General features: G+C 32.0%; 2 protein-coding genes across 2 annotated transcripts; both read left to right on the forward strand.

The window, feature by feature from the left end:
- The first annotated feature begins 11,405 nt into the window (after nucleotides 1-11,405).
- LOC112786381 (uric acid degradation bifunctional protein TTL-like) lies at nucleotides 11,406-12,225 on the forward strand. The gene is made up of 4 exons (XM_025829768.1): nucleotides 11,406-11,651; nucleotides 11,756-11,858; nucleotides 11,913-11,917; nucleotides 11,965-12,225. The coding sequence occupies exons 1-4, from the start codon at nucleotides 11,406-11,408 to the stop codon at nucleotides 12,223-12,225; spliced, it is 615 nt and encodes a 204-aa protein (XP_025685553.1).
- A 2,613-nt stretch (nucleotides 12,226-14,838) lies between these two features.
- On the forward strand, nucleotides 14,839-16,248 carry LOC140182762 (uncharacterized). The gene is made up of 4 exons (XM_072230122.1): nucleotides 14,839-15,068; nucleotides 15,642-15,848; nucleotides 15,949-16,041; nucleotides 16,146-16,248. Exons 1-4 carry the CDS (start codon nucleotides 14,859-14,861, stop codon nucleotides 16,239-16,241), a joined length of 606 nt encoding a protein of 201 aa, XP_072086223.1. The 5' UTR covers nucleotides 14,839-14,858; the 3' UTR covers nucleotides 16,242-16,248.
- The last annotated feature ends 797 nt before the right edge of the window (nucleotides 16,249-17,045 follow it).

Below are 17,045 nucleotides of genomic sequence, written 5' to 3' on the forward strand. Positions count from 1 at the left end.
TGTTGATGTTGGGTTTGTGACCATTAAGATTTGCGAAGTGTTGACAAGGTTGAAAACCCTCAGATGAGTTGTTTGATGAAGTACGATTGAGGATGGAGGAAATAAGTTAAGTTGAAGTTTGAATAATTGAATCTCTAAAGTTGGTGTGAGATCAAATGCGAACGTTAAGCACGTTGTTTTAACCCTAACCCGTTTTATAACCTGCCTTTTGTCGTCTTGTTTTACCATCAGATATTTGAAACATATCATTTTGTGCATCAAGCCTATCTTGTAACCTTATTTCACATTACACTTATACCTTTTATACCTTTTATACCTTTATACCATATGAAAATCCTGATATTTGAAACTATATATATACTAAGAACTTTTTGCTTTTTCTTTAAATGCATTCAAGAGTAAAGTAATATGAAATCTCTTTTATTTTGTATCAATTTTTGAGGACAAAAATTTTTATAAGGTAGGTAGGATGTAAGATCCATAATTTTCGAAAAATATTATTATGAGTTAATTTCAATTTATTTATTCATTAAAGACTTTATTTTTAGAAAATTATTTTATTAAAAGTAATTAAATCAAGTTTTGACAATTAAATTAGGAATTTTACTTAATTTTATAATTATTAAATAATTTTCTATATTTAAATTATAGAGTTTAACAGTTGTAAAAGAATAAGAATTTTATACAATTTAGTTAAATAATTGAGATTTTAGAATTTAATAATTTAATTTTATAAACAAAGAAAATTAATTATATTATCTTTAATTTTAAATTAGAATACTTAATTAAAATCCAATTAGAAAATTGATAAATAAATAATATTTTTAAAATAATTTCAAAAAATTAAATTAGATTTTAAATTTATACATTATATCATAATTTTATTAGAAATCATGTGTAGCTTTGGAAACGGACTTTATTAACAGCCTTCTTGCACTATTGACTTAATTATTATTATTATTATTATTCCATCCGGTCACATACACACAAACACAAATGCACCCACACATGAGTACATAACACATATAAAGAGAGGGATTAAGAAACGAAAGAAAGAAAGAAAGAAAAGAAGAAAGAGAGAGGGAAAGAAGGTAAGCGGGGAAGGGGGGCCGCCGAGGAAGAGAAGAGGAAGACCCGTGGAGAGGGAGAGCGCCAGGGGAGGAGGAGCTGTCCGCACCGCCACCGTCGTGTCACCTGCGCCGTCGCCACCTTCCGTTGCACCGCCACCACACTGTGTCGCCGTCGAGAACAAAGACGCGAAGCAGAGGAGGCCGCAGGTCACTGTCCTCGAAGCTTCCGTCGTCACCGTGCTGAGCCGCCGCCATCGTCATCATCGCGGGCTGCTGCTGCTGCGCGTTTGATCGTCGCCGCCTCTGAGTCCGTCACCGTCGAGGCTGGTCGCGGGCAGAAGAAGGAGAAGAGATCTCCATCGCCGCCGAGCCAAACGCATGAGAGAGAAAGAGCCCACGGGAGAGGAGCTTGTTGCTGCCGCTGCCATGGCTTCCTTGACATCGCCGTGGTTGGGTAGTCACCGGAGGGAGCCGTCGTTGTCGGCACCGCCGTCGGGGTTACCGCCGCTTCTGCCGCCGGCCGCCACTGAGATCTGCCGCCAATAAGGTTTTAAGTCGGTTTTCGTTTCCTTTGAATTTTTGGGAGCTTAATCATCGCTGTATGTTTGTTTCAGTCGCCTTTGCCGGAGTTCTAGTTGCCACTGCCGTTTGAGGTGGCTGCCGGAGCTGCCGCCAAACTGGTTCAGCGACCGCCGCTGTTTTATTTTCTTAGTTCGATAAGTATTTATGTTTTGGAAACCCGTGTTAATATTCTGTTATGTTTGGTTATAAACTCTGAGGTTCTGGTAACGTAGGGTCGTGTTTTGAGCGTTACATGTCGCTTTTAAGTTACTGTGAGTGCTGCGAAAGTGATCAGGGACTGAGTTTGCGGTTGCTATTGGTTTCGGGTTAAGAGAAATGGTTTCGTTGACCCGTCTTGAGTTATAATTTCGACAAGTCGAGGTAGGGTTTTCTATAAAACATATTTTACATTACAAAGTTGTGATAAATAGATATTGATGCAAAAAAGATATACTTCTATGATTATATTTGTCTTGTGGATGTGATGGTTTGTTGGATTGGATTATTGGTTGCTTGAGTACTTGAGTAATGTACGGTTGTTGATAAGAAAATGGGTTTGAAAAGTTATTTACTTGATCATTATTAGAAGTTGTTTTCCTTGGTTTAGAGTTAAAGTGGTTTGATTTTGAGTCGGTCTGATTTTATAAATGATTTAATACTTGAACTGGTTTGATTTTAAAAAGAGTTTTATTATTGGAATTGGTTGAATTTTGGAAAGTGATTGAGATTTGGAAATTATTGAGAAAGAGTTTCAGGAATGTCTTGATGGGACCCGAAAAGAGTGGCAGAGTCCGAGTTTTAGAGGAGATGCTACCGTAATTGTATAAAATTGGAAGTTTTATTTGAAGTAATTAATTAAAAAGATTTATTTTTTAAACATTATATGTTTTAAGATTGATCTATTTATCAAAGAAAGAATTATGTTTTGAATTGGGATTATTAATGGACGGGATGGAAAGAAGGATGATGAGGATTGATGAAGATTTTCTTTGAAATATGGTTTTTGAATGAATTTGGAAATGAGATTTGGATTGATGAAAGATTATAATGTTGAGAATGTTGAGATATGATCTTTGAATTATTCATATGGCTTATGAATTTGAAATATTTGAGATACGAGGTTCCCTGGATTAAGTGTCGTGGCTTGCCACCACGTGTACCAGGTTGAAAACTCAATACTCTGTTGACCCTACGACGTAAGTGTGACCGGGCACTATATAAATTCCCGGGAATGTTACCCCCATTGAGCAATATTGATTATTTGAGAAAAAGCTATGCATAGACGCTTGGGGATGCACGTCGGGGGACAGTCTAAGGTCAATTCAGACTTGTCGGGTTGGCTGGATAACCGACAGATGAACCTCATCAGCCATAGAACAGGCATGCATCATATGCATTTGTATGCTTTGTTTGGGTTTGAACTTGTTTGGGTTTGCCTAATTGCTAAACTGTTCTTAACTGCTACTTGAACTATTTGTTGTAACTGCTACCTAAACCTGTGCTTTCCTTGTCTGTCTTGTCTGTGTTTGTCCTGGCGTGGTACATTTGAGAATGAACTTTGGTGCTGAATTAATGATTGTGTTGTTTGATTGTGTGGTTGGTTTCTGACTGAGATTTTCTTATAAAAAGGGAAAGGTTTCGAATTTCTGAAAGATTAAACTTTGTTTCTTTGAAAAGGTTTTGAACGATTACCTATTAGTTTTTAAAAGATTCATAAGGCAATGATAATCACTGAGTTTGAAAACAGTTTTCTTATTAAATATCTTCTTATGACAACTTTGAAACTCCGTGGTGAGACCGTGTGGTTAGGTTCTCACCTCCCTACAGCTTTACCTTTTCAGGAACCAGATGAAGAGGCATTAAGGAGAGTTATACTGCGTTTGGTTTATATGTTGTTGTATTGATTAGATTATTTTCTTCCCTCGTCTTTGTTATTACAATTTTGTAAGAGGGATAAGAGTTGTATGTTTTATATATATATTATATTATAAGATATTATGTAAGATGTCTTGTATATGAATCTATGCCTGCATGTTTTTTTTAAGATAAACTATTTATTTCCGGTTTTCAAAGAAATCAGCGATACGGTGTTGAGTCACAGGCTCCTGTTTTAATATTAAATATATAAAGTAGTTGTAATACTTCTTGCTATCAGAGTAGCACAGCCGGAAGCATGACTTTCTGGTAGTGGGGGTGTTACATGTGCTATTTTCCAATTGAAAATGTATGTGGGAATCGAGGTGATTTGCCACCCGTAGATGGTGGGGATCGAGGTGGTTTACCACTCGCCATGTGAGGGTCGTGATACTATACCACTCACCAATTTTCAAGAGGACGATGTCTGGGTTATCTACCATACATGTCGGGTTGGCTATATAATCAACAGATGAGGCTCATCAGCTATAGGACAGGCATATATCATCTGCATATGTGTGTTTTGTTTGATTGTGCATTAATTGTGCTTGCCTATGTGATTATTATGCTTACCTGCTATATTTACTACCTACTGTATCTGTATCCCACTTGTGTTTGCTTTGTTTGTATTTCTTGTTTGTGCACCAGAGTTTTAGAGGATTGGAGGAAGGCAAAAATTAGCACTTAAGTTAGAAAGGAATTAGAAATAAGAACCTTAGATAACCTACAGTGTTTATGATTTTCAATTTATAAACTTTAAGATATAAATTTGAGTGTCGGAGTTGTAGGATCTTCTCTGGCTTTTCTGGGACTTTATATATTATATATGTGGGCACTATTACCATGTTGAGAACCTTTGGTTCTCATTCCATATCTATGTTGTTGTTTTCAGATGTAGGTCGAGATGTGCCTCGGTGAGCGTCTGGAGGTTTCTATGGCAAGCAAAGTTCGGAAGTTATATTTTGGGGTTTTCTGTTATGTATTTTTTGTTTATAGACTCTCCTATATATATATATATATATATATATATATATATATATATATATATATATATATATATATATATATATAATGTTTAATTCTCTTAGAGGCTTTTTGGAGAACTAGGTGTTTTCTTTATGCATGTTCTTTGGGATATATACTTATGCTTATATATGTATTTATACTCTAGCCAGCCTTAGCTTCACAGGTTGCGTCTGGAGCTTGATATTCTGTATTTTTGATACTCGACTCTTTGTATATACTTATGTCTTACCCTTATCTTTTCTCCGGTTTTACGTTTTCGAGTAAAATGCGCTTTTCTTTTTGCGGTTTTTGTTTAAACTTTTTTTCAAGGCTCCTAGTTACAAATTTCTTCAACTACATCTATGTATATATTTTATTTTTTAGAGGTCGTAATACCACACCACCCATATTTTACGGCTTAAGCGTAAAGTCCTGTATGGTAGGGTGTTACAGCATCACTGTGCATTGTTTGATGTTACCAAAATGTTGGGTGCACAAAAGATTATGGGATAAATTAAAAGCAAAATACATGGCCGAGGATACAGTTATAAGGTGGTTGATGGTAAATCTGTTATAGAACAACTACATGAAATTGAATGTATTTTAAATAACTTTAAGCAACATAACATACACTTGGATAAACTATTATTATTTTTTTAATTATTGACAAATTTCCTTCATTATGAAAAAAAATCAAAAGAAGTATGAAATACAAAAAGGATGATATTTCTCGAGTAATTGAGTATTCTCTTTTGTTTTGCAGAATTGTAAGTAAATAAGACGATGTTAAAAAATAAAGTACTAATAAAAATGTTCATGTAATGGAAAAAGAAAAGTCCAACATAACAAGCCCACAAATAAAGTTGAATAATAATAATAATAATAATAATAATAATAATAATAATAATAATAATTATTATTATTATTATTATTATTATTATTATTATTATTATTTACTATATTGTTAGTCTTTTTTATTTATGGCATGATTGTTTAGGACATGCATGTTAATTTTTTATAAATTAAATGATATGATGAAATATGATCTTATTTCAAAAATTAATTAAAACAATAGATACATACACAACTTGTATGCTAACTAAAATAACAAGAGTTTCTTTAATTTTTAAAGAGTAGAAAGAAGTTCTAAAATATTAAAATTAATACATTCTGATGTATGTGATTTATTGTTGGCCTACTATATAAGTGAAAAAAATATTTTATAATATTCATTGATGATTTTATTAAAAATTGTTATGTATATTAAATGTATGTTAAAAATGAAATTTTATATAAACCTAAAATATTTAAAAAGGAACAATAATAATACTTTGTTATAGTAAGTTTTTTGTTCTAAAAGAATTTAAAGATATCAATTACGTAAAGATATATAAAAAATCATATATTAAGAAGTGGTTAGTTCAGTTCACACTCTTTGTGGGAGTGTTTTTTCTTGAAAATCTAATAAACAAACTTATATATAACAGACTCCACTATTTGTTGCTTTGGCTACAACAAGCAGGGAAGTAAAGCCTATGTCCTAAATACTTGCAAATCTTTTGACGAAAAAATTGATAAAGAATTTAATGTTTAAAATATTAAAAGGAATGAAACTAAAGCCTATATCTTAAATAGTTATTAATGGTAAAAATCTAATTCATATTTGAGTAACATCAAATCTTGAGTTTAATATGACAAACTATATACTATTACAGTAGCTACAAATACTTATATCAAGTCCTGCTGAGTTCAATGTGAAAATAAATCTATTATATTTAGTTTTACTTAACAAACGTTAAAAATTTTTGTAGTGCACATCATTGGTTAAAAAATATTATTTTATTATTCGTGTATTCAATTATTTTTATTATTTTATTTTTCATAGATAACACTTTTTATTATTGTGTTATGTTATTATTATTTTATTACAAAAGTATCACTTTTAATCTCTTTTTGTTCTGCATAGATATCGGTTATATGATGATAACGACATAGCTCTAATCAAAGGTCGACACAATACCGTCTATGTGGTGAAGTTATTTGTTCTTTTGGTAAACTTGTGTGAGAGGCATTCTTCGAATGTTAGTGATAATACCCAATTTATACGAAAACTAAAATGTAAGACGAATGCAAAAAAAAAAAAATATATATATATATATATATATATATATATATATATATATATATATATATATATATAATCTGAAAATTTATTAATAAACTTGCATAGTTGCATTACAGTTAACCAGGTAAACTTATTAGATTCCATGGGGGTGATCTATATATATGTTCTTTAAAAAAAATATCTGAGATGAGTACTTCCCTTATTGCTCGTGCCGTATTTGTAACACCTTACCACACAAAGCTTTACGCTTAAGTCGTAAAACGGAGGTGGTGTAGTATTACGACCTCTAAAATAAAATGAGTACATATAATAACAGAAGAATTATAATATGTTAGGAGCCTTGAAGAATAGAGGAAATAAAAATCGCAAAATAAAAGCGCAACGCTCAAGGAACGAGTTAACTTGCGTGCTAAGAAAACTATAACTACTAAACATAAGATGACAGAAGTAGGAATAGAGTGCCAAAGATACAAAATAACAAGCTCCTAACTCAGCTTGCGAAGTCAAGACTGGCCGGAGAATATTTACACATATATACATACATATCCAAAACCCAAAAGTACATATACACAATCCTGCCTCTCCATAAACCTCTAAGAGGATCCAAAAAGAACAAGTTATGCGGAGAGAAAACTAAGTACATATATATACATCACTGTACAGCAAAACTACCCAGTAACCACTCCGCTTCAAGAGTCCAGACGCCTAACGAGATGCCTCTCGACCTGCATCTGAAAAACAACAACATAGTATGGAATGAGAACTGGAGGTTCTCAGTATGGTAAAGGTGCCACACACATAAAATATAAGGTCCTGGGAATGCCAGAGGCAATCCTAAACACCGACACTCAGATTATAGAGCTTAAAGTATTAAACAGGAGCCATAAAATGTGGTTTTCTAAGAATATTTAATCCTAACTTAACCTTAAAATCTAAGTCCCATACTGCCATTCCTCCATACCTCCAACTCCATCATGCATTTTCACAGACAAATAAACAGATAAAGGCAAGAACAAGAAGGTTACAGTTACTGCAGGTAACAAATACACATTTAACATGGCAAGTACACATAGGCACACCCAATTAAAGCACAAGCAAATAATTCAAGTATTATGCATATGATGCATGCCTGTCCTATGGCTGATGAGGCTCATCTGTCGGTTATCCAACGAACCCGACAAGTCTGAATTGTACTTAGACTGTCCCCCGACGTGCATCCCCAAGAGTCTATGCATAGCTTTATCTCGAATAATCAATATTGCTCAATGGGGGTAACATTCCCGGGAATTTATATAGTGCCCGGTCACACTTACATCGTAGGGTCAACAGAGTATCGAGTTTTCAACCTGGTACACGTGGTGAAAAGCCACGGCACTTTATCAAGGGAATCTCGTGTCTCAGATCATTCAAATTCATAAGCCATATAAATAATTCAATTATAATTCATTAACATCCACATCATTCTCAATCGCAACTCATTCATCATCATACATCAATAATATTCAATCCTTATCCTTCATTATCACACCTCTCATTCTGTCCATCAATAGTTCCAATTCAAAACATAATTCATTCTTTTCTAAATGAATCAAACTTAAAACATGCTCATTTTCTTAATAACTCAAAATCAAACCATATAACCTTTGAATCTAAATCTTTTTAAATAATCATATAAACAAAATCTCTAATTTTTATAAAATTTCGGCAACATCTCTTCTAAAACTCGGACTTTGCCACCCTTTTCGGGTCCAAACCTACATTCTTTTCAATTCAACATACCCTTCCTCATCATCATAACAATCACCACAATAAATCTACCTCAGATCAACAGTTATACTCCTACAATATTCAAATCCAACAACCAAAATTCAACTAAAAATTATAGTTCACAAATCCTAGGCTTTTAACACAAAATACCTCATTTTTTATTCAAATTTTCCATTCCAATTATTTTCAAACCTATTACCACCAATCCAAATTGCCAACAATAATCCTCAACAAGCTCCATATCTTTTCATCAATCATCATTCAACCAAACCAAAATATAGCCATATAATTAACAATTCAATCACATATCCTTTCAAAGATCCAACTAGCCATCAATATCATCTTACAAACAAATCACCAAACCAAACCAAGCATATTCATCAACCCATTACTAAATATTAAATATACACCTGCATTCCAACTTATCCTATGGTCATCTAGCCTAAGTTTTCACAGAACATTATATATTAAATGCAAGAAACCTAAACCATACCTTGGCCGATTCCTACGTAACAATCAAGGCACTTTAATTATAATAAACACAGCCTTTCCAGAATTCAATAAACACTAGGCTCAGCTTCCTCCAAGTTCCAATATCCATAATTCCAAGCTCCAATTATTTATTCATAACCTAATACACATTCATAACACATATATATCCAATTTAATATTCAAAGCTCAAATTCAATGAAATTAAAATGGAATTATGGTTTCCTCACCTTACCCAAGCTTTACATAAGCAAGAGTGAACGTTTTCCTCAAGCTAATTGGATCCTAAAACATCAGAAATTAAAGAAATTCAACTTCCCTTCCTATATTTCGAAAATTGGGGAAAAAGAATGGCTGAGAATATTTAATGGCTTACCTATGAAATTGTTCTGGTAGAAATGTAGAGCTCGATGCGATGGACGCGTGGCCGCAAACAGTGCGGTGATCGAAGCTCGGACAGAGGAGCTACGGCCGTTTTGAAATCACCGTAAGGGTTTTGGTGAATTTCTCTTCTCCTTCCCCTAATGTGTTGCTGCTTCTGCTGTCTTTGAAGAGAAGAACGAGCTTTAAGCTCATTTAATGGGTTGGTCCGGTTGGGCCCACGGGTTCGGTTCAACCGGTTCGATCCGTTCGGTCTAATCTTGGACCGTTTTCGTCGAAATTAGTGTCAAAATTCTCGTTTCGATGATCTCTATCCTAATTTGATATAATATTCATATTTCTAGTCTTCTTTATTAAAAACTAATTTATTAACTAATTTAATCGGGGTTTACAATATTACTAACTGGATTTGACCCATCGAAAATATCTTGGTCAGGATTTTTATTTTTTGAAACAAAAAATATTTAAAAGATAAATTTCATGATACCAAATTATCAATTGGATTTGGATTAGTTGAAACATCATGGTTGAGACCTATATTTAAAAAAAAAAAGAATATTTTACAAGAAGAGATCCATGCAAATTCGGTAGTAGCGGCACTTTATTACCAAATAGGTTTAGACTAAATGGAACATTATGGTTGAGACTTACATTTTTTTAAAAAGAATATTTTACAGGAGAAGGTTCATTTGAATTTGGTAGCAGACCATCAGTGACATTTTATTACTAATTGGATTTCACTACCAAAAACACGGGAGTTACCAATGGGAAGGTACCCACAAAGGATAAACAGTGGCAAAGTTTAATGACTGTGTTAATAAATAGCAACGTGTTATATCTCTGTGGCCAAATTTTATGGAGTTTTCCAACGTTTTCGTTTGTTCGTGGCCAATTTGAGATGGATTTTCTCATTTTCCACAGACCCAATGATCACCGTGACAAAATGGAACTATATCCATTTCTAATTCCGCGCTTAATTTGGTCATTCCCTCCATCCCTTTCAAAAAATTTTTATGCAGTTTATCTTTTTCTTAAATTTAAACCGCGTAATTAACCTCAGATAAATAGTAGGGTGCAATTTTTTTTCAGGAATTCTGATAGTTAGTTTCTTCTCCCTCCTTCCCAGTGCTGCCACTGAGAATTACTAAGGTATGTTAATTATTTAATTTTAGATGTGATTCATGATTTACAATTTTGCCAACGTGGTTAATTTTCGCTTCTTGATTAAATAGTAATTTTTCAGTGTGGTTATGCTGTTCATTAGCGGTATAAAAATTAGATGTGGATCATGATTTGCAATTTCACTCTTTCTTTCATTTTTACCATGCACATTTTTTCTGTCGATGTTCTTTCTGATCAAATGCAATTTATTCTTTCCTATTTATTTATGGTGGTTATGTTTGTATTTATTATCCTTTTATTCTTTATTATTTATTTATGATGGAGTTAAATTTTGATTCTATTTGAGATGCATACTTGATACAATAGTCAATACAATCATCATCAAATTATTAGAAGAGAATTTAATGCTATAATAATAATGATCCATGTTATATATGTTAAAATTATAAGAAGAGTACAAAAGAGTACCAAAAGAAACTAATTTTATAAATTACTTGTGACTAAAAATCACTTTTTATCTCAGTTATATTTTTTTCATATATATGATGGATTATTATTGTAGCGTTGAAGGTGACGATTGTTATGACTCGTGTCTGTGTTCTTAAGTATGTAAATCAAAATTTAACTCCACCATAAATAAATTGTAAAAATAAAAAGGTAAGAAATACAAATAACAAAAAACATGCAAAATTTATTCATGGTCAAGTTTACATTTTGTCTTGAATTCCATCTTTAACTCTTGATAAAGAGCATGATTTGAATTGGGGTGTGAAGTGAATGAGAACTAATTTTTTGTTAGTAGATTCCAGTGATTTTTCAATTTTTTATTTGTTTATATGAATCTGATTAATTATCCTAATTATAAAAAATATGACTAACTATGCTTTTAAATCTTGATGTATTTGTTACTATTTAGGTCACACAAAATGACAATCGCACGACCTTGCAGAAAAGATTCAACCTGGATTACTATGGAAGAGCGTGACTTGCTTGAATGCTGTGGAAGCATCAAGTTTGCATCGGAGATGGCTTCTGCTTCTCCATTCTCCTCGTTGCAACACGCACTCGATGTGGCCTTCGATATTTGGTGTAACAAGATTAATGTGCATTCTTGGCTGATAGCACTCAATGCTCACACCAATATCTATGAAAAGTCACCATTTTCACATGCATTCTACATTAGTGCCCCATCTTCTGCTATGGATTCTAGTATAGAGGTTTTCTGCCTTTAATATTCTATTTGTGCTTTGTTATCCAATTTAACATGATGTTACCATTTAATAATTCTCTATAGTTATTCGGTCTGGTTGAAAACTTGTAGGAGATATATGTACTTAGCGTGCAGTATCTGCAAAGGCATGGGTTTCCATATTTTACTATTTCTTCTGACTGGGATGCAGATGTTATATTACATGGATCTGAAGGTAACAAAGATATATTGTTATTTCCTTTTTACTATTTCCAAAATTGTTTGCTAGCACCTGTATGTAACATTGTAGATAAATCAGTGTATTTTTTTTATCTATGTAGACAAGCGTTAAAACCAAGCCATCATGTGAATTTGAGTGGGCACGTCGAAAACAATTTATCATCATAGAGCAATACATTGCAAAGTTTTTTGAAAAGAAAGGATATATTCGCTCTACAACTAAATCACCAGAAACCCAGGCTGTGGTAAAGGATTTTGATCTCAACAAGAAGCCATTCTGGAAGGAGGATTTGGATCCTGTTGCTCGTGAGAAAGCTAGACGATTTTGTGAAATTTGGTATCCAGGAGAATATTATGTCTGATGTGCTTCTAGTTTAGTTTCATTGAACATAACCCCACTATATTATTAGCTCCCTTAGTTTCCTGTTCCAATTTTATCTAGGCTTAGTCCTTCTGTTTAATGTTACATTTGGTTTTCAGCTGAACATGATATTTGATCATCACTGTATGAAGTATTGAAATTTCCAATTCAATTTACGATGTTGTTTTATGCTTTGTTTTACAAGAATTGCATGTGCAAATGCATAAGCTGCAAAATTGGCTATTCCCCGAATGATCACTGCAAAAATTTAGACATCTATACAGAATTTGTTGAGAAAATTCCCTAATATTAGTGACACGAGAAAAATAATTACAGAACACTAAGCAAATAGTTTGATATCACTAACACATAATGGAATCGTAGTCATCATTACTATGGGGATTTTTTCTATATCGGGCTTCTCAATTTACTTATATAATAAAATGAATGCTAATCCCATTTAGTGATATAAAATTTACTGCTATTAAACTAGTTATTATGAAAGTGGATATAGTTGTTCATATTTTCAAAATTTTTTAGTTACTGCAAAAATTTCCTTTCATTCCACATGAATCATATATTCTTGAATCTAGTTATATGAGTCAGTACTCTTGATGTTCATGTTTTGGTTTAATACTTAAGAGATTATAGAAGGTCGGAGGAACATTATCCAACCGAACCACATATATATTTACCAGTTTCTAAGTAGGAAATTATTGATTTAGTATGGTTGGACATGAGTGATTTTTTTCAATTATTAATGATAAAACTTTGGAAATATTCTGAATCTGAATTTAAGTTTTACTTGTTAAATATGCTCTATGATTAACTTACTGAATATGCTGTATTGGATTATGCTTAGTAATGTTTTTTTGTATGTTATTTGATTTCTTGTGTTTCAATTATATGAACTATTTTATGTCACTATTTTATTTGACCTTTATTTTTTCTGAATTCTTTTTGCGCTGTCTATAACTTTGTGTCGCAGGCATTTAGAATACTATGAAGCATAAACGTAATATCTGCGGACAATCAATCCTTGAAGAGTTACGAAGACAAAGTGAAGACATAAACTTGAGTTCGGAAGATAGGTTGGAACAAATAAGTCTCAATGATGATGGGGATGAAATTTCAGAGACGGAGATGTTAAATCAAAGTGGTGTTGATCTACCAGAACCTGCTGCACCTAAGAATAAAAGAGATGAAAATGAGCCTCTGCTTGTGAAGGTTAAAGGTAGGTTTATTCAAACTCTAACTTCTCTTTGAGTCCAATCTATTGACTTTGTGCTGGTTGATTTTTTTTCTCATCCTATTTTTTTAATTTACACAACTCAGTTTTTGTTCCCTTTAGTTTTGGTTCCTTCTATGTTTGCTCTGCACAAAGCATATTTGTGAATATTCTGTCTTCTCTTGGATATGTGTAACTATAAATATATTTTAAAACTATTGGATGGTGAATTTTATGGTGTAGAATGTAATTTTTTTCTATACATATAGAACTTAGGTGGAAGCTTTTAAAAATGGACACCTGTTGTATTGTACTCTATGTCCAATCAGGTCTTGTAGTCTCTTGGCTAAACAATAGGATAGTTTGCAGTAATTTGTTTGTTTATATTAAGTATTAGTTGAAATTAATTTTTGAATGTAAGTGTTAATTAGACGGATTAAATTTTTTTGGTAAGTTAAAAATTTGAACCGTACTTGAATTTGGAATTAAATAAGTCCCTGCTTTTCGTTGTTATGGTTGATTAATTATTATAGTTTGTTATTTATAATTTTATCAGTTGTCCGTGATCAAAAAAAGAAAAAAATACCAATAGTCACCTTTAATTATTTTAATCAAAGACAAAATAAAATAAAATATTAAAAAAATAAAAATATGATTTTAGAAAATAAATCACGGTGTAATTTTATTAAATTTTTATCATTATTTTTTAGAAATTATTAGTATTTTTTTATCTTAATACGAATTTTAGCTTCTTTAATTTTCTTCTCTTAGATTTATGTCAGAATTTAATTTTATTCAAAAATCTTATTTCTATTATATATTGTTATTATCCCAGACAATCATACTTAGATTGTAATGTTATTTGTATCAATGGCTACTATTATATACTAAAATAATGATAAATAATAAATAAAAGAAAGAAAGAAAGAAAGAGAAATGTTATATATTTATGAAGAGGGATTCAGAGTTTTAGATATGATAGTTCTATCTGTGTTATGTGTATTTTTATTGATTGAGAACAATAAATGTTATTAATGACATTTTAATTCATTCGGCATTTAAGTTGGTAGAGCAGCCTTGAATCATATAATCTAATTTCCTGTTTCATTAAAGTCGCACTTGTTTAATTGATAAGTTCAGACTTATAGTGACAATTTTGTGAAAGCCTACTGTGCTTTTAATGTCGGATACTATATTTAGTTTGGTACCGATATGTGTATACAATTTATTGTTAGATTAGTATGTAATTTAGATTAATTAGTGATATATATGTGTGCAATTAATTTGATAAATCTAAGTTTGTCATTTATGCCGTTTTGTTTTTCTTTTTTTAATTTTGGTTTAATTTGACTTGGCGTTCTTCCATTAATTCAAACATCTCTACTGGAGAAATCATCACTCGCAAGATGACAGCGATTCAAGTTTGGGCGTTGAAAAAAAGTGAAAAAGTTATGATGGAGTTGGATGCAGATGGACAAGGTCGAGATAATGGCTCGAACCTGTTTGTGAGATTTCTTGGTCAGGTAGCTCGTCAAATTATATTTTATCCCATATCAATCAAAAGATGGGATAAGATGCCAGAAGATAACACAAAAAGACAATGGGAACTTATTGAAGTAAGTTTATTTCACTTTGATGTGCATTTTTATTAAATTGTTGTCATCCTAATTTAGCTCCTAGCTTGCCTATATTTAGGTTTGCGTTTTCTGTTTATTATTGTTATTTCTTATTAAAAAGAAAGTGTGTAAGAGCTGAAATCTTGGTGTAGATAGATTCATTTGGAGGTACTTTAAGTAAGCTGTAACAAGATGCCATTGCTCTATGATTTATGAATTGATTAGTTATTAAACAGGTACTACTGCAGGTTATATGCTATTGCTATCAATATTGTCAAGTTAGTTGCATTTCATTCTTAGGAGTTAGGATACACTTCCTGGATTTCTTTTCCCGTTCCAATTGCTATTTTCATGAATGTTTTGAAATTAATATTTGGAATTAGAAAAAATTGAGAGGAAAATTTTGTTAAGATATATACTTGTCTCAGTTTGATGAAAACTAATAAAATTATAATCAGAAAAACTTTAGCTTTAAAATTTTTTTTAATATTATCTTTCTAAGATATAATCTGTAGTATGGTTATCAAATTACATATTTTTTAATAATTGATCTCCTCTATGAAATATTTCAAGGAAAATTTTGAGTTTGATTATGCTGCTGGCGTCAAATGGGCTCTGAGGACCTTAGGTGATAGATGGAAGGCCCATAAGTATAATTTATGGGGAGAGTACTTCTTTCCTAACAAAAGAAAGACAGAAATTCTGGCTGCGAATCCCTCAGACATACCGCCTGTTGAATGGACTGCTTTTGTGGATCATTATATGGATCCTAAAACAAAGGTAAATAATTAATCTATGCTTTTTTTTTATTTTTATTGAATATTTATAATGGATATCTGGTAACATTTATTTACTTGTTTCTTATTCTTGAAAATCATAGAAACAATGTTTGCAAAACGCCAGAAATCGTGAGAAGCTTATAGTTTCACATACCGGTGGAAGTAAAAGCAATGCTAGAAGAGCAACTCAGATGGTAATATTTTTTTTATTGAGTCTAGTACTATTATGCTATTACTATAAAATTAGCGCTTTTAATTAAATTTGTGATTATCTTTAATATTCTATTTATTGTATTAGGAAAAAAAATTGGGAAGGCCTGTATGTCGAAGCGAGGTTATTGTATCAACTTTGCTAAAGAAAGATGGGAGTTATGTAAGCGGGAAAGGACAATGATTAGTTGTGAGTGTCTCAATTATATTTTATATGGCTGTATATTTTTTTATCTGCCTTGATTATGTCAATACTCTACTCCAATGCGATGTGCATTTGTTTGTAGGAAAAAATAGCAGAGCATTTGTCTGAAGACCAAGAGCGTGCTGCCACTGAAGGTATTCATTCAAAGGTCTTAGCTCATCCGGATGATGCAATTGGAAAAGTTTGCGATCCTGAGAATGGTAAGCGAGTACGTGGCTTTAGTAATGCTGCATGTCCCAGTGGTTTTGGTAAGTCAAAGCGCATCTTTGGAGGGGCAATATGCGGAGGTTCTAGCAGTGCATTGCAACAGCATGTTGCAGATTTAGAAAGGCAACTTCAAGAAGTTAAAGGTCAAGTGACAACTCTCCACAGATTTCTACAACAGAAATACGGTGATGAAGTAGCTACCTTCTCTGATTCTGTGCCACACATTGAGTCGGAATGATGCACCTCATGTCATGTTTATTTTAGTTTTAATTTATGTCTAGTTTGTACTGTTATTAGAGATACTTTTATTTTTTGTCGTACAGAATTATAAAACTTGGTTTTTGTTATTACTCTATATATATGAACAATGCATATGCTTTAATTTACTGTTATTACTTAGTTTGCTATTTTTTTATTTTAATGTTATTATCGTTGCTTGGATTGTTTATATTGTTATAAAATTATTTTAATATGTTAGTGTAGAAATAAATATATGCAATATTAATTTTAAAAAAAATATTCAATTGGTAATTATAGTTGAGAGTTTTTTTTTTAAATTGAAAAAAAAAATTTAGC

Source organism: Arachis hypogaea, chromosome 20, assembly GCF_003086295.3.
Source record: "Arachis hypogaea cultivar Tifrunner chromosome 20, arahy.Tifrunner.gnm2.J5K5, whole genome shotgun sequence".
Taxonomy (NCBI): Eukaryota; Viridiplantae; Streptophyta; class Magnoliopsida; order Fabales; family Fabaceae; genus Arachis; species Arachis hypogaea.